Source organism: Syngnathoides biaculeatus, chromosome 6, assembly GCF_019802595.1.
Source record: "Syngnathoides biaculeatus isolate LvHL_M chromosome 6, ASM1980259v1, whole genome shotgun sequence".
NCBI lineage: Eukaryota > Metazoa > Chordata > Actinopteri > Syngnathiformes > Syngnathidae > Syngnathoides > Syngnathoides biaculeatus.
This window is the reverse complement of record NC_084645.1, coordinates 17,797,778-17,816,501: the sequence shown is the minus strand read 5'-3', so window position 1 is coordinate 17,816,501 and position 18,724 is coordinate 17,797,778. Positions and strand designations below refer to the sequence as shown.

At 40.3% G+C, this 18,724-nt stretch overlaps 1 protein-coding gene across 1 annotated transcript in view; it reads right to left on the bottom strand.

Moving 5' to 3' along the window:
* The window catches only part of LOC133501829 (chromatin remodeling regulator CECR2), a 41,795-nt gene that overhangs the window by 15,378 nt on the left and 7,693 nt on the right, over positions 1-18,724 (bottom strand). Inside the window, exons 2-7 of the mRNA XM_061821866.1 lie at positions 6,763-6,857; positions 4,554-4,737; positions 3,689-3,816; positions 3,382-3,465; positions 2,526-2,584; positions 2,262-2,422 (exon numbers count right to left, since the gene is read on the bottom strand). Of these exons, the coding sequence (XP_061677850.1) occupies positions 2,262-2,422; positions 2,526-2,584; positions 3,382-3,465; positions 3,689-3,816; positions 4,554-4,737; positions 6,763-6,857 (711 nt within the window). The remainder of the gene's footprint in view (positions 1-2,261; positions 2,423-2,525; positions 2,585-3,381; positions 3,466-3,688; positions 3,817-4,553; positions 4,738-6,762; positions 6,858-18,724) is intronic.

Below are 18,724 nucleotides of genomic sequence, written 5' to 3'. Positions count from 1 at the left end.
GACAGGAGGACTGATTGCAATTAAAGATGGATGCGGTCAAGTACAGGGATATCCTGGACAAAAACCTTCTCCACAGTGGGCAGAATCTCAGACTGGGCCGAACGTTCACCTTCCAACAAGACAATGACTAAGCACACAACTTACGCATAGTGGCTTCAGAACCACTCTCGTCGTTCTCGAATGGCCCATCCAGAGCCCTGTCTTAAAACACAATTGGGCATATGCGGAGAGACCTGAAAATAGCTGTCCACCAACATTCACCATCCACACTGACGGACCTGGAGGATCTCTGTCTTTTCAGTCTGGTTGCGCCACTTAAGATCATTCACGGGCTGCTCCTGAAGGCATTCATCTTGGCTGTGTGCTTTGGTTCATTATAGTGGTAGAAGGTAAATCTATGTCCTAGTCTGAATTACAGAGAACGCTGGCGCAAGTTCTCAAAGAATTTCTCTCCAATTGGCACCTGTCATTTTACCCTGTATGCAGACTAGTCTCCCAGTTCTTGTAGCAAAAAAAAAAAAAAAGCTCCACAGCATGATGTTCCCACCGCCATGATTTACAGTAGGGATGGAGTTTGCAAGGTGATATGCAGTGCCTCCTCTCCTTCCAATATGACTTAAAGTTCAGGCCAAAAAGTTCTATTTTGGTTTCATCAGACCAGAGAAATGTATTTCTGCAGGTCTGAGAATCCTTAACCATTCGTGGGAGGTGTCCCATTTTTGGGGTATCACGATTTTCATGCATTACATCCTTCAGTATATCAAAACATTCAAGTGTTTTAATCTGAAGCCATAATTTGGTATCAGGAGAGGATAACTCATCGATCAAAGTTAGCATGGAGTTATTTCCCTTTCCTTCCTGACCCAGCATGGCTGCCTCAAGTACACAGGCAGCATTCCCCAAGAGAAGAAAGGGAGAAAGATCAGTATGCAACCAAGTTTGTCTTGAAAATGCTAATACATCAGTATTACTAATGCGCAAGTGTCGTTCTAGAATAAGATTTAATTAATAAAAATATCTCTCGTATGTACCACTTCAAAGAACTGATACCATACCCGTTCCAGTTTTGGGACGCTGCCCACGAGAGGGTACCTCTTTTTTGCCCTTTGTTTTATGCATTAAATGAAAATGAAGTGTTATTTCCTTGCTTGTGGCTTGTTAGGAGACTTTTATCTCAATAAGGCAAAAAATTGCCACACCCTGCCCATGAATGGGTTCAATTAAAAAAAAAAATAAATTGTCTGAAAATCCATTTTACTTTATCATTGTGGAATAGTTTGATTTTTTTCAACCAGAAAATATTTAAATCAGCTTTAAAGCAAGTCTGTGAATACGTTCTGGCGGCACAGTATATGGCGTAATGTGATAATTAGTAAGCAAATGTGTGTATCAGAGATCTTGATTACTAAACAATACAATTTATTGAGTAAACGATTGAGATAAGCATGTTGATGTAGCCTTCAACATCCATTTTTTCACATGGTCCCGTGGGAAAATTACTCCCGACCCCTATCCTAAATACTTATTTTGGATTTTAAAAAACTAGAAATATTTATTTAGCCTTCAACAATCTAGTTGAAGTAGTAATCAGTATTGTGCTGATTGGATGTTAAAATAGATTGACGTTTCTTTACACAACTTCAAAAAACAGAACTAATTTTGGTACATGCAAGTGCACAGTGAAGGACTTCACCATATTCCTCTGATGTTGGTTACAAGTACCTCTTTATGACTATCAAACAACCAATAGGATTCTTCATTTCAAAGCTGAAAGCATAAAGAGGCTGAGTTTCCATGGCAACAGTCAGTGGTACAGCTACTTATATAAAGTATCTTGGGAGTAGACAGGTGTAAAAAAAAAAAAAAAAAAAGAACTGATGTACGCTGCTTTATGTAAGAGTATAGCATTGTACTCACAAAGATCGTGCAGTGTTTCAATGCATAATTGGGTGGTTTGCCTTAAGATGTAAAAAAGATTTCATCTTCAAAAATGTGTTGAAATTAAATGTGGTATTCAAGAAGGTTATCCGTAATACCTTTATAGACACTACGGGCATGTTACATGTACAAAACAAAAAAAAGGTAGGGTTTATTCGACCTCTTCTAAAAACACTATTAGTGTTTTTATTGTAATTTGGGCAATTATTTTTCCTAAAATGAAATCAACTCACATATGTACATAAATGCAAATACAATTCAGTTGTTTTAATCATACATGCCTTATGAAAAGCTGTCAGTGAACTAACTCTTTGGTATCTGACCTTGTGTTCTATCATAGTGCGTATCTCGGGGAGAAAATTCTGGCTGATGACACGGTAGAGATGGCGGTCTTGGGGTGACACTTTATCCTTTATGGTTTCTGCCAAGTTAACCCACTGTTCCTCTGATTCACACACAAGAGACCAGGTTCCCCGCTTATCACCTGACGGAAGCCAAAAGGGCAAATAAAGGAACAACTTTTAAAATAGGTGACCAAAGTAACAAATTCTTGCTAAGTGTTAAAATACTTCAAATATGCATTTCACCTTTAGCAGGAGGTATATCATCCATTCCATTTTCTGTATTCTCTTCACTTTCTGCCTCACTAAAATTACATACAAATAGTATTTGAAATTACGAATCAGCAAGTACTGAAAGAGTAAAATGAACCAAAATGGTACCTGTACTAATCAATAGAGCAACCAACCAATCAACTTAACACTTTTGAATAGCGTCTGGGAATCATTCTCAACTGGTGGTGGGGCCCAAAAGTGGGTCACAGACAATTAATGGGTGTGTCACCAATAGGTAATTAAAAAAAAGTATACACACACATATTAGTCACCATATCTTGTCAATTTTATTTTACCGGTTTTTAATATTTCTGGTATAAGAAATCACCTTACTGACAATTATGTAACGCAAAAGTCCAAATAACTAAGAATCATATATTGGGATTTTAATGCTCCTCAAAAAAATTATATATATAATATCTATATATATTATGAGGTAAGGTCGCCGGTGTTCAGTAAATTCAGTTTAACAAAATATATATGTCATACTCTTCCTATTTGGCTTTAGTAAGTTCTCACAAAGTGACCAAAGGCTAATTTACATTTTATAATTACAATCTATTCTTAACCGAACAATGTCCATGCAATTTCTGTTTTTGCAATAAATTTGTTGATGTTTTATACAATTGACAACTTTGCTTAGTCATCTGGCCTCTTGACAGATAACTTGTGCACATGTGTGCACGCTGGCCACATGGCAACAGAAACTCATGAAAACCTCATTTGGAAGTATGCAGGGCATCTATGCAACATATGTAACCAGTCGGGCAATTTCTCTCTATTTTACAGATACATTTTTACATTGAAAAACATACAACAAAAGAATTACCTTAGCTCGGTGTCTTCCAATCTTTTCTTCTTTGGTGGTCTTCCTCTTTTCTTTTTTTCTGTTAAAGTTAACTCTGCATTTCCACTGTGAAGCAAAAGAAATTTATTGATAAAACGTATTTCATACACAAGGTAAATCAATGTGCTTTGCATGATTAAAAGCATTTAAAAAAAACGTTTAGAGGAGAGCAGGATCAATTGAACGCCTCTATTACATCAATTATGAAATATTTAACATTAGTTTTAACAAATACGTGTACAGCAAACAACCAACCACTTTGGATCAAGGCTCATGGGAATCCTTTTACCTGATTTTCTCTGCTTTTCTCTTATGTAGCTCTTCTTTGTACATACGGGTGCCATAAAAATACCAGTAGAGGGCTCCATTTCCATCTTGCCCAAGGGGTTCTACCCTCAGGCTGTCTGCGTCCAGGCCCTGATAAGAGAAAAGGACTTAGTTCATCACTCAGGCCTAAATGTTGCCATTTACTCCATTCAGCTGTCTACAGTGGGGGACTATAATGCTGCAGAAATATTCCTTAGGTCAGATTGCCACATTGAACATAGGATAGGATAGGCTGCTGTCATCCATGTGACTTGTGCACCATTACCCATTCTTCTTACTCTGTTAATGTACTTTGATGCAGCGGTCTGTGAGCATCCATCTATTTTTTTATATGTCTTTTTGAGACCTTTTTTCATTCAAAGGCTGAGAACAACCTCTGGAGGGGTTTTGCCTTAACTACGGTATCAGACAAGATTGCAACATGGAGACTACAAAGCTGAACTCTGTCATGATCTAATTTGGTGAAATACTGGGTTTATTTTTTATTTTTCAACATTCAAACAAAAAAGGCTTGACATATTCCACACTTTTTGTGTGGAGAACTAACATACAATTTTTATTTTGAAAGAAATTGTTGAAATAAATTGTCTTTCAATATTGTAATTTTTTGCCACATATCTGTATATAAAATAAGTATGGAAACAGTTTTTAACACAAACTACCTAAAGCTATCTTATACTCAACAAAATCTAACTTAATTATATTTCTTGTTGGGTTGTTTGATATAATGAGACAAGGTGGCTGTTGAACAACTTAAATTTGTTTTTAGTGTGGTTAGAAACGAGATTCAATTATTTTTGACGGGTACCCTGAAAAATGTGTGGTACCTTCAGCAGGTCAAAAACATCAGCAGCATCCAGACGATAATCGCAGAGACGGTGAAGCAGTTCGACCTGAGTGCGTGGTGGCAAGTTTTCAAAGGGCTCCTCCCGAAGTGGATTGGGTTTCCCCTCTTCTAACTCCCACCTGAAGCTGATGATGTCGTCCAGATATCTGCTGAATGCTTGGTGACTGAAATGCAGAATGTTAAGTATTGAATTTGTCATCTATTTCTCAGCAAGTGCTTCTTCTACTGCTGTGCAGAACCAATGTTGCCTCGGTTGTTTGAGCAGAACTGACATAATGCTACTCTGGGAGATGTATTTCCATAGCATTCCAGCATTTTGTGGCATTAGAGACTCCCCGATTGTTTCAGGTACACAGACATTCCTACACTGTTTGTTTTAGATGAGGATATAACTGAGTTACCAATGTGGTTTTATTACAACTAGCTCATTCCATGTCAATTGAGCCTGTTCTGAAAAGAGCAGAACACTAACAAGATTATGTTTATTCATTATTTTACATTAAAAATTAATGGAATGAAAATGATGCTTACTCAGAGATCTGTTAATCACAAGTATTATGGACTCCTCCGAAATATATTTTCAGGCAAACTATGCCTTTGATTACGAAATAATTTTACACAAATATTAACGAGTAACCTCAGTATATCATATCAAGCGCACCACCTAATTTCAGACAGCATCAATTAAGTGTGCATGTGTGTGTGTGTGTATGGTCTTGACTTTCTGTTACACGTTCTCTGAAAAGTAATTTCCACAAGGGTCTTAAAGTAAGAAGACCAACTACAAAGCAGTACACGTTGTGCAAACAATTATGTCCAGCGTCAAGCGTATTTCAGGATGATGCCAGCTGAAGCTCATGACTAGTAGGAGTGAGGATGTAGACTGCATGTTACCTTCTCGCGCTAACCATCCATAAGCTTGCCAGCTGTAGATTGGCTAGTGGTGTTTGTTTAGCTTGAACATTTTTCATCATCTTTCAAGTACAGCGGAATGATCCAAAGCGCACAAACTCATCTTTGATACAGGTAGAGGTAATCTTATGGGTTGGGCTTACATGGTTTAGTCGGGAACAAACTCACTTGTCTTTATTGATCATATAACTCATGATTGTAGCAGCAGAAGGACCTCTGAAGTCTAAAAAAAAACATTTTGTCTCGCAAATGTTATGGTTTGCGCCCAGCCGATTAATCGGGACCTTTTACTTCCAAGTCAGAAGAACTGAACAAGGCCTCGAAGCGGCTGTGAGGAGCTTTGCAATGTAGAGAAAGAAGACAAGAAACAAATGGCTAATCTTGAAAGAGCAGGGTGCACTTTTCACACAGCTGTAGGCTCCCCTCCTCATGAAGCCCATGTCTCTCTTCTTTTCTGTCCCTTGTTCTCACCAACACCCACCCTCCCACCTTCCCCCGCTCCGGCAGAGCGTTTAACACGTGTGGATGAAAAGGGCAGCTCTGTGAAAGGCCAGTAGTGAGCAGTCACCCCCAGGATGCCAGCGCCTGTCCAGTCAAATAAAACCGGTTGTCCTACTGTTACTGGGTGGAAAAACCGGATCATTCTTGCCTCTCTGTGTATCAGTCCACTGGTACCACTATGGTTCTTGCCCACATTCAGTAAACAGTATTACAAAGGTAAATCCCATCGAGTAATTCACGCTTCAATGTATTGGGGTGATATTCAGTGCTACATATTGACCTTTCAAACTGAAGAATTTATATAAAGTATACTACTACTACTAAGGTTATGTTGTAATTTTGCCACAGACCTTGTCAACCTCTACAGAGTAAATTCTGACTCTTCAGTGAGTCACTGCATTGGTGAATAATTTTAATAATTAATAATAAAAATAAAATGTTTAAATGTTTTTCATAAATATTAAAATTAAAAAATAATGAAAAATAAAATTTAAAAAATAATTTCTTGCCAAAGCTCCTAGATCATGGAATTTAAGGGCACAATGTATGTATGTAATAAAAATAAAAAATAAAAAAAAGTGTCCAATTAATGTTGCATGTTTTTGGGATGTGGGAGGAAACCAGAGTGCCCGGAGGAAACCAGCACAGCCACAGGGAGAACATGCAAACTCCACACAGTTGGGTCCGGGATTGAACCCGGGACCTCAGAACTGTGATGAAGTGGCCAGTTCAAAAATTACTTTGATAAGTTTCACTTCTTTTAATGTGCAACTTACGTAATGTCAGTGCGCTGGTAACATCCCTGCAGAAGACAAGCAATAAGGTCCCCAAGGAAGTTCAAGTCCTGCTCTGAAAGAGCTTTCTCCAATTCCTTGACACAAAATGAAGTAAAAATCAGTACTCGCAAAACACCAACAAAACAAAAACAAAATTACTAGTTAAAAGTGCTTTTCTTATTGGGTAAACGCATTACAAAGCAGGGCTTCATATTACTTTGGTGTGCTGCGATATTCGTTTTCTGGACTGTACAAAGAATCAACAGTAATGTTAAAAGTGAACAATAGAGGGACAAGGTTGGACATGCGAATAGAAAAATGTACACCTGCTGCATTTCCAATTTCTCTCTTCATAATGAAACTAGGCAGGCACAGCTGCATGAGTGTCCAGGGTGCATCCAGGAATACTACATAAATCTGAGAGATTGTTCTTTTACAATACAGCACAATTGTAATAAAGGATGAGAAAAACTATGATTGCGTCAGAATGTTTAGTTAAAACACTACAATCACACTGTGATGATAAAAGTTGAACAATTATTTTGTAACTATAGTCAGCCAGAACTGCAAGGAATGTACAGTTACCAGTGTCCTATCATCATGGTTCCTGCCATACGGTCTTGGGTGTTTTTGTTTGGCCATTAAAAGCAAAATTCCCGGGTGGGAGGGGGGGGGTAGCTTGTAGGATGAAAGCTGCAGCTAGCTACTAGTGTAGGCTGAATAGGTGGCAACACTGGAGAAACAAAATGACAGTATTTTGAAGGGAATAGCAGAACAACATCCATCCAGCCATTTTTATACCGCTTATCCTCACATGGATTGCGGGCATGCAGGGTCCTATCCCGGTCATCAGCGGCACGGTGGAACAGTTGTAAAACGCTGGCCTCACAGTTCTGAGGTCTTGGGTTAAATCCCGGCCCCGCCAGTGTGGAGTTTGCATGTTCTCCCCATGCCTGCGTGGGTTTTCTCCAGGCACTCCGGTTTCCTCCCACATCCCAAAAACATGCTACATTAATTGCACACTCTGAATTGCCCCTAGGTGTGATTGAGTGCACGACTGTTGTTTGTCTCTATGAGCCCTGTAATTGGCTGGCAACCAGTTCAGGGTGTACCCTGCCTCCTGCCCGTTGACAGCTGGGATAGGTTCTAGCACTCCTGCAATCCTAGTGAGGATAGGCAGCTAAGAAGATGGATGTATAGCCTAACAATATCCATCCATTGTTGTACCGCTTAGCCTAACAACATCCATGCATTGTTGTACCACTTATCCCCAAAAGGGTTGTGGGCCTACAAGACCCTATTCCAGCTATCTTTTGGGCGAGAGGCGGGTTAACACCCTGAACTCATCATCAGCCAATCGGAGTGCATATAAACAATTGGCACTCAAGTTCACACCTATGGGCGTTTTTTCTTTACTTTGTATGATAAAAATATTCTTATTTATTTATTTTTAACTTGTTTTTATGTATGCACTGATACAGGAGAACTTCTCCAATCTCATTGTACAGTGGTACAATGAAAATCAATGGCATTCATTCATACATTGAATTTAGAATCTTCATAATTTACCTACCAGGGATGTTTTTGGGATGTGGGAGAAAACGGCAGAACCCAGAGAAAAAAAAAAAACACACAGGCACGGGAGAACATGCAAACCCCACATTCAGGGCAGGGATTTGAACCCCGCTTTGTGCCTCCACCAATCAGTAATGTGTGTGCCTGCATTATATATAAGCACTTCATAATGATATTTGTACATTCTTTTACTTTAAATTATAATAAGTTTACAATTATTTAAAGTGTGTATAAATCTTTTTGGGGACACCCTGTGTATATACTTTGAACTAAAGGACTTCATTTTGGGGTATTGAAGTAGTTCATTTTTTTAATTAATTTAAGTTTGAACTTTCCCAACATTGGTCCTGTATTAGTTCACATGACCTTGAAGAAAATACAAAGTTCTCTCAGAAATTTTCCCTCTCATTATTGTGGCAGTTAAAATTAAGTAATTGTAGGGATCCTCACTGACCTGAAACAGATTTAGTCTGATATGAAATGTGTTTTTGCAGTGGTTGTAAACTGGCTTCAACAGTGTGTGTGTATATATATTCTACACACATATAAATATGTTTGCACAGATATTTAGATGCTCCCCGCATGTTTTGCGGGACTATGGATGTGCTGAGTGTCGCAAAGCATGTTGTATGTAAATAGCATTTAAAGTGCAAGTTTTATGTCAATTATTTCGTGAGTCACTTTTTTTTTGCTAGTTGTGCTACTCTGTTTGCTGTGGTGTGATAATTTGATTTTCAATGTGACACCATGAATGTGTACAACACTGTCTGTAATGACCAGCCTACACAGGCAGCATGTGGGGTAATGTAAGCTTGTTGTGCTTACACATCCATCCATCCATCCATCCATTTTCTTAGCCGCTTATCCTCACAAGGGTCGCGGGGAGGGCTGGAGCCTATTCCAGCTGTCAACGGGCAGGACGCGGAGTACAACCTGAACTGGTTGCCAGCCAATCGCAGGGCACATGGAGACAAACAGCCGCACTCACAATCACACTAGGGGCAATTTAGAGTGTTCAATTAATGTTCCATGTTTTTGGGATGTGGGAGGAAACCGGAGTGCCCGGAGAAAACCCAACCAGGCACGGGGAGAACATGCAAACTGCACACAGGTGGGTCCTGGATTGAACCCGGGACCTCAGAACGAAAAGGCCAACGCTTTCCAGCTGATCCACCGTGCAGTCTGTGCTTACACATGTGAAATGCAATTGTTCCTAACTGCCTCGTGAGCACCCTCAAATGGGAGCTTACATACATTCTAAAACATGTGCTGGCATGCATTCTGACAGTGTAACCAGTGTGTATTAATATTGCATCCATTACTCGGGGTGTAAAGAACGTAATAATGGGGGAACACTGTATCCCGTCTTAATTTCAAGGCAACATCTCTGAGTTAAACTTCTTTATCTCGAGCTCTATAATCTTTTTTTCTTGCTTACAGCTTTCAAGTTTGAGGAATGAACACTTTGAGCTGTATTTATGGCTGAGCAGGGAGTTTTCAAGGGAGTTTGCAAGCCTCCAGCAGAGATGTCTGGGTACATTGCTTTTCTATTTTCCCAAAATTCGGGATAGTGGGACATCACAATTATTATGCTTCTCTCTATTTCTCCCTTGCTGTTTACAGTACAACTCTGCCAAAATAACACTCAGAGATCACTCCACCAGGCTCTCTGCATTAGAGAACCTTTTAGACAGCACAAAGTCAAAGCTCCAGAATAGAACAATTTTCTATCAGACAGATGCTCTCTGAATTAACGTGATGCTCTGAGTCATGTCAAAACGCACTGACGCTGCTTCAGCACACACAACGAATGGGAAACTCGAGACTGTCAATTTGCCTAGTGCATGTGAAAAGTGGTGAGTCTGGTTGAAATGGCCACTTAAACAAGTAGAGTGGATCAAGAATTCTGAAACTGTGATTAGGAATTCTGGAGAAATTTAGTTTTGTTGGGAATGCTTTGCATAGCGCCTAAATAAAACTTTAAAAAAGCTAAAAATTGCCTTCAAATTACAGTAAAACCTCTCAATATATTTCCTCAACGCTTTCATTCGTGTGCTCCTCAGGAAATCCCTTTTCCAACTATCTGACAATTTTTAATCAAAAGTATTAAAAAATAAGCTCATACAAGCTAAAATTCCAAAGACATCAAAATTGCTGTGACACATCTGCAACAGTCTCCCGATTGTGTAGGAAATCTGTGAAAGGAAAAGGATATGGCTTGATGATCATGTGTTACAGTGTGTATATGTCGGGTGTTATGAGGGCAAGCATTTGTATCAGCAGTCTCAATGCTCTAGCAGTGTAGCACATTCACTATGGCAGTAATATTAGTGGGTTAGCTTCCCTAGTTACTTTCGTGGCACACAGCTTCCATCCAGTCACACACATTTGAAAAATGTACGAGTGTGGTCAGTCATGTCCGCAGATATAAAGTTGCGGGTGTGTGTTCTGTTTGAAATTATCAGATCACCCCTTTAAGAGCGGAGGGGGGAGGTGTCAGGTAAACTAGGAAGTCGAAGGAGGCTGAGCAACAGCTCATGGACTGTGTACTTCCATGTTTAAAAGAAAAAAGACGTCAGGCTGTGGGGTTCACTGCGCTGGCTCGGTTTTCATGTGACTTCAAGTGTGCAACAAGTGTGCAATTGTGCAATTTAGAGGGAACATTGGTCAAGACTACACAAAATTAGCGACGTCTTTCAATATCTATGCATTTCTACTCGTAACAAATTTTAGGCGCGAGATTTTTCGTGCTCAACTCTGCTGATTTGAGAGTGCGATGGCACGCGGGAATATACGCGCCCGTCAAATCACCGTGACTGTTCCATGTCACTGCTGTTAACAGCCACACTAGGGTTCACATCACTTATAGTTGGAAGAGTGAAAAGGGGATAACAGGAGTGGGGGGGGGGGGTACTTGTTTGTTGTATTAGGAGTCTTCCAGTACTGTAGTTTGGTTCTTTTACATTTTTCTCCCACACCAAATCCTATTCAGTTAACACACAGCTCCTGCAAAAATCATCACCTGACAACACCTCCACATGTAAGCACATGACAAACATCCATAAAACCAAAGAAGAGTTTCTCGCTTACGTCCTCCAGATATGACATTTCTTGATCAAGAGTGAACCAACTTTCTTGTGTACCTGCTTATAGAGAGTGATTCTGCTTACAACAACATTTTCAAACTGAGGGTGCGGGGGGCTACCACAAACTACCAAGAACACTTTTCATTATGAAGTTACACCCAGCTGCTGTTCATTCTTTTGTTTATTCCCAAGGTATGATGTTTGCAAGCAGGGGGCGTTGAAAATTTCATCTCTAAAAAAGGCAGCCGGTGCAAAAAAAGTGTGGGAACCCCTATCTTAAAAAAAACTTTCCGGTTGACTTGCCTGATTAGTCCATTCTACTCTTCAGCCTATATGAAAAAGTCACTTCCGTACGCTATCTTTAGGGCAAGGATAGTGACGCCATCAATGTGTTGAACACCATTTACTCATAAAAAAAGCCAACAAAGAATGAATTGAGTCAATATTGGGGTATGTCAATAGCCCTTTTTACACTGCCTGTCAAAGGAGTCTTTTTCCTGTCGCTCTTCTATGTGAACGGCTCTGACGTGGAATCGACAATTTCCTGGCTTTGGAGGTGGTATCAGAACCATATCAAAGGCAGGACAACACATTTGTGTGAGGGACTGCTGAAAAGTCATAATGGTGGGTGTGAAGTTTAGCACCCAACACTAATTTCTCCAACCCGTTACATTCAAGTACTGTGTACTTCACAACCAGCACTGCTGATGCTGACTTTGGGGCCAGTCCATGTGGAAATCTTTCACTGTATCCATACTTTTTTTTTTTTTAATCATTTTACCTTTTCCTTCACATGGAGTCGTTAAGGGTCCCAGAAAACTTTTTTTTTTCCTTTCTTTCTCACAAAATCAATTATTAAAATAACTAGTGAGTGGAAGCCCTATAAATCATATAATAATGCTCATCTTTAGGTGTGGTGCTTGTGTTTTGTTACAAAGGAGTCCCAGTGAAAAATACAACATAAATAAAGGAAATACTGCACGGCTCTGGTGTGGAAACACTGCACGGCTCTGGTGTGGAAGAAGAATTTCCATTATAGATGGATGAACATGGAACTTTAAAGCTCAAGTGTCGTCAAAGGGATGATTTTTGGTATATTATTAATGAAAACCCCACAGCCAGTATGGTCCCATGTGTTTTTTTCACCACAACACATGATTTTGACGTATACAGCTTTTTGGAACTCCCGCTGTGAAAATCCTCTCAGGGATTGTTTTTCGAGAAGTAGCAAAAAGTGACGTACAAGACAGACGCGTTTAACCTCCAGGACGGTAGCTCGTTGTTCGTTGTAAAAAATAGATTGCACGGGTGCAGAGGACGAGAGCTTCGTGGGTTTCAAATAACAGGTAGGTGTGTATACAGCTACTAAAAAAAATAATAGTTTGGGGGGACCACGTAATCGGTCTCTCTCGTAACGTAACAAAAGATCCGCGTATGAAATGTGTCGATGTGCGCGTCACCCAGCCAACTATGTCTCACTAAGCCTGCAACATAGCTCGGCTCCACCCCCTCCTTATAGCACGGCGGGCCGAAACTCAGCCACACCGGCTGAGGCGCTGCGTTCGGCGGTCACATCTTCCGCGAAGCCTGCGCGTCGGGCTTTGCGACGGGGGCGGCTCTCGACTGTGTTCATCGAGTACTGTGGCGTCCGTAAAGCAGCACCGCTCGGCTCTGTCATAAGCCACACCGGCCGGCTGCGATGAGCCGCGATGGCTCATCTCTGCCGCGCTAGTGGATCGGACGGGATGCGGTTTGGCCGTGATGGCATATCATCTGAATATGGCTCAAAACAATCGTGTAATATTGCCCTGAGGGCTCGAAACAATAGTGTAATATTGCCCCAGTAACTTCACTCGGTTGTGCTGTGTTGTCTTTTTCGAAAAGAGTTTCGGTGTCAGAAGGGCCGTTGGAAAAAATCCAAATATCTCTGCTGTTCGGCTTCCATAGTAGCAGGTACTGCGCGTTTTCAACAGCGGAAGTGACGATGACATCAAAGACAGATGACGCGACTAATATGGCGACCACTTGGGATGCCGAGGGACACTCAATTGCGCAACTTTGTGCATGGATGACACGCTCTCCGCTCACTTTTTTTTTCTCGTATAGACATTGAATTGAATAGTGTTATATGTATTTTTCATTACATTATCTATTTTAGAATGTTTATAGGGATGTCACCCGCCCTTTAATGCAGTCTAGCGATAGCCCACCACATATCATGAACACGTGGCTTTACAGCACATTAGAAGTTGGTGAGGGAGTGGAAGGAGACTCTCACTCCTTCCCAATCCCACAGAGGGTGATCCGACTGCGTCCCAATCCTAATTGGTATATTTAAAAAAAGTAAAAAATTAAAAATAAAAAATTAAAAAAAAACAATCCCACTCCTACACAGACTGATCCCAATCCTGAGCCAATATTAAAAAAAAAAAATCCCGAAAAATGTCAGTGTCTATTGTAGTCCTTCTTCCCAGCCAAGTTTAGGCGAAATATGATGTGTAGAATTATGGCCCCTATTGATTTCCTGTTTATAGACGTATACAAAGTAGCTAATGTAGGTTAATTACATGTAATTACCATGTTTTCCAGGCGTCCTATTTGGATAACACCCATTTCGGTTACATTCACATGACTTCCCTCTTATCTCTGCATTACAAGCAGACCTGAAGCCAAGTATCTTTGCAACATTTAAGGAAAGTCGCGCCCAGACTGGAGACAGAGAGAAGGAACCATGGGGAGCTGCAACAATAGGCCTGGCTGAGACAAACCCTAGTGTATGTGTCCCTGTACCTCCCCCATGTGAAACCATCTGATGCTTGTACTACTTGCCCTCACTTGTCAGTCTCAACTGGGGGAGGGGCTGCAGGCTTTTATTAAGCGCCCCCCCAACACTATGTTGTACATGAGAGGCAGTATTAAAGACATACAAAATATTTTTTTAAGCCATCAGTGTGAACTTTTCTAAACTTTACAGGTAGTATTAGGTAGAAAGAAGAATGTCAGAAGTAGGTGACTCACGGGCTATCACATGAGCTGAGCTGGGGATGTCTCAGTGGGAGGAATTGTTGAGAAAAAAAAGGATGTGAAGATGAGTGAACTGCCTTGAGAATAGGTCATTTTTGCAGTGCAGGGGGGTCTTCATGTCACTGTCAAGTGGCAGAAAGTAAAAGGAATATTGGAGTTTAATATTTGAGGGGTCTGCAATTTTCTTGTGGCATTTTTTTCCTGCTGTTAGAAGTGAGTATTTCAATTCCATATTGAAGCTACGTGACTCGAGCTTTTCCCTAATGCAGCAAACAAAATAGGGTGGCAACAAACCCAACAAAGTATTCTTGTTTTTGTCTTGATAACATAAACAGGAGAAAGTTTGGGGTCTTCAGACAGTGAAAGTGCTAATGAACACGGCAAAATTGGAATTTGCACAACATTTCAATGATAATCAGGGCAATCTATAAACATTACACAAACAAATATCCCACTGTACTTTGTAGATTTGTTGAGATTATTCTCCTTGGACAAATGGTCATCCATGTACACACACTGCAGTTTCTTCACCCTAATGCCATTTATAAATCTTACCCCATTTGCAATTTGCCAGACGAATTACATAAAGGTTCAATTTGTCTCTCACCATACCTGAACTGTGTCAGAATGCATTTGCCACCATTTCACATGCAAATAGTCCAAGACCACCGTGGCATGGATCAATTGGTTCTCATCAACACCCAGTTGCAATATTGTGTTGTCCTTCCAAATCCTAAAGGAAATTAATTACAGTTAGACTATAAGGCCTTAGAAATTAAATGCAACATATGCCAATTAAAAATTTTAATTCTTCAAGAGAGGATGCGCACCCATCCATCCGTTTTCCAGAACACTTAAAAGCTTTATTGTCCCTCCCCCTGCTAATCCATTTGCCTTATAGACAACACATACAAAGACCTACTCACAAACAGCTAGCAGATGCTTATTTACAGAATCTAATTGGAGCAAACTACACACAATCAGGGGGCTTCTAGGATGAAAAAAAATTAAAACTCTTAAAACACAGCAAGAAGGAGCAGCGAGCACCCAGTCAGAGTGAAAAGCCTCCACCTTTGAGGGGGCAGGAAAAGAATTACCCACCATCTGGTATTTAGTCATGGTAATGCCAGGGGCTGGAGCTCAGCGAAGGGAAAGTGTTAAGGGGGCATGTCACGAGCCTCGAGTTGGCAACGTAATGTCGATTCGAGTCCCCACTTGTTGCGAAGACGTCTTTATGACGTCTCAATCTCCTGGAGATTAGCGGTGTTGCCAAGGAGTCTCGCTAAAGTCTGGGACCTTTTGGAGACTCAAAAATACACGATAATGAAGCATACATTGTCGCCAAATTACGAGAACTCAATCATGACCTAAATTTACTGACAATCCAAATTCTTCTCACTTCAACCTCAGAAAGATTGCAGTTCATGTCATTCTGTGTACAAAAAACTCAATGTCACTTTGATGTCACTAAACTACAAGTAATTTTATGGACTCCCATGCACCCTCGAGGACCCTGCCGAGGGTAGAGAGCTGGTCCACTCTTCCAAGGTCAGGACAAAAATCACACTGCTCCTCCTGAATCTGAGATTTGACATCCCAACAGACATTCCTCTCCAGCACCCAAAAATAGACGTTCCCAGCAAGGCAGCTGAGAAGTGTGAATTGAGTCCCTCTGAAATTGAAACACTCTCTCTGGTCCCCTTTATCTGGGTGTCCTTGCTGAACTTACTGCCCCGTGACACAACCTTGGATCAGCAGTAAAAGATGGATGGCCCAAATATGAATTTCCATCATCATTTGCTCATAAATTCTTTATATATCTGACAATTATATATACACATGCACACACACGATATATACGAACACACACAAAGCTCAGAAATAAAGTTGTAATAATTTTGAATGACAGGGAAAAGTATTGAACATGCCCACTAGTATTTTTTTGTTTTTGTACATAAGCATTTGTTTGCGATGACCAATGAAAAATGCCTCCTGTATGGAAATACTAGTATTATGTTAGTGTTACTTTTCTGGTGTGATTTTGGCTCCAAATCTTGAAGGTTCCTTGAACTTCTTTTATGGACCTTGAGTCTCAGCTCGGATTCAAGTCAGGTGATTGGCTGGAGCATTCTAGCAGCTTTATTTATTTATTTATTTATTGTGAAAGCAATTGAGAGTTTCCTTGGTTCTCCATGTTTACTCCATGGTTTGATTATAACCTTGCTGTAATCTCCACTCTTGATTCATTTATCATCATCATCATCTTCATAGATGGAATTGATTTTTTGTCAAGAATGAGTACATTTTCCCATTCGTCCTTCTATAATTTGAAGGTTACCAGTACCAATCTCCAAAAAGCAGCCCCAAACCACCATGTTCCCACTTCCCTTTTGGTATGGTGTTTTTAAGGTGATGAACTGCCATTTCTCCTCCAAACATGGGGTGCATTATGGCATCTAAACTATTCAATTTCCAAGCAGACTGCCAGTATTTAACTGGTTTGCCCAAATGTTGGTCAGCAAACTTTAACCAAGTTTTGACATGCTTTTCTTTCTCCTCAGCAGTCCACGTGGTTCTCTGCGGTGACCATGTATACAGACCATGGTGACAGAGTGCATTACGGACCAGTTTCACTGTGACACCTGCTAATTGTAGGTGTCTGCACAATTGGCTCTTGGACAACTCTTCTTCTCTGTCACAAATCTTGCAAAGAGCACCTGATCAACACCAAGCTATGGTGGCGTAATTGGCCATCCAGAAGAGACAGAGAAACTACTTCTGTCTTTTGTCCCACAGTGGTCGAATAACATAACGGAGCACATGCGGTTCACTTTGGGAGATTGTTCTTAGCTTCCTCCGTTCCACAGGGTGTGTGTTGGCGACTTGGCCACAATGTTCAAATATATTGTGCATACATAAAGAATTGCTTAAGCCGATTGACCGTGAAGGTCAACAACAAGCAAAGCCACGTACTGTGTAAAAGCTTTCCCTCCAACTAACTACATTTTTTTCCAAATAACGTATCCTTACAACAGTTTCTTAGGGGTCGGATAACCTTTACATTTATTAAGATGAACCTTGGTATTGAGACAAGACAATTAGAATGTGAATATAAATGACTTGGAATGTAAGGAAGAATATTTGATACTGCTGTTTTAATGGATATTTTATATTGTGCAAGACATCGTAGTGTTGTGGGGTGGACAACCAGGAACCCCACCCCATCCCCCCAAAGAAGGGGACCAGGCAACCAGGGCTATATTTGGATTTAATAATTGGAAAATATCTATTGGATAGAAAACTAAGGTATTTGCAAATTGAGGAGTTACATACTGTATACAGTATATTCATACTGTTGACAAAACTCTCTCAAAGTGGTCAAGCACATTTGCCAAAGAGAGACAGTAACACAATGTTGGCCTCTGCTGCATATGTCAGCCTAGGAAGACCGATACCCTGACACAGACAGACACAGAAGAACAGCAATCAAAAAGTATTACCTGGACCACAAAGAGAGGGACCCGTAGAATGTCAACATATTGACAGTATGCATTCAGACCTAGATGAAAATCAACTCCCCCTTACTCCGTTCAGAACCAATGACATTAATTTCTACCAAGCAAACATTTCCCTGCCTTCAATTCGTGGTCAATTCCAACTTTAAACCAATTCATAGGATTGCAGTTGGAGCTGGCAGAATTGAAAGACTAATCAGTTCCTGTTCACTTCATTGAAACAAATTTACAATTAAAACTGTGAACCCATGTTGTTCAAGTCCAGGTAAAATTAAGTCATTGCAAAGTGTGTCGCTTGTGACAGTGGCCAAACCGGTTTCACCTGTTCTTGGCATGTGGCATTAAATACAACTCAGTTTCTTTCTACACTGGATCATAAAAAAAAAAATACAGTTGTAGAAAACCAACCAAAATCACAAAAGAACAAATATCGCACAGCTTCAGCTAAATGGGAGTCTAATTTAGTCCACATGTACCGTAATTTCTCGAGTATATTGCGTCCTGAAGTATAATGCGCACCCCCAAAGTTGACCTAAAAAAAAAAAAAAAAAAAAAACCCAGGAAAACCCTTCTCCCAATGTACAATCCGCACCACCAATTTTAATTGGCTCAAAATATTAGCAACTATCTGTATTTGTAGTTTTATTGTTTATACTTGTATTGGTTTTCAAAAATATCGTCTGTACAACAATCATTAATAAAAATACTTTTTCTGCATGTACTGATGCAGCGGTAATATATATATCTTGGGAAAGGCCACAG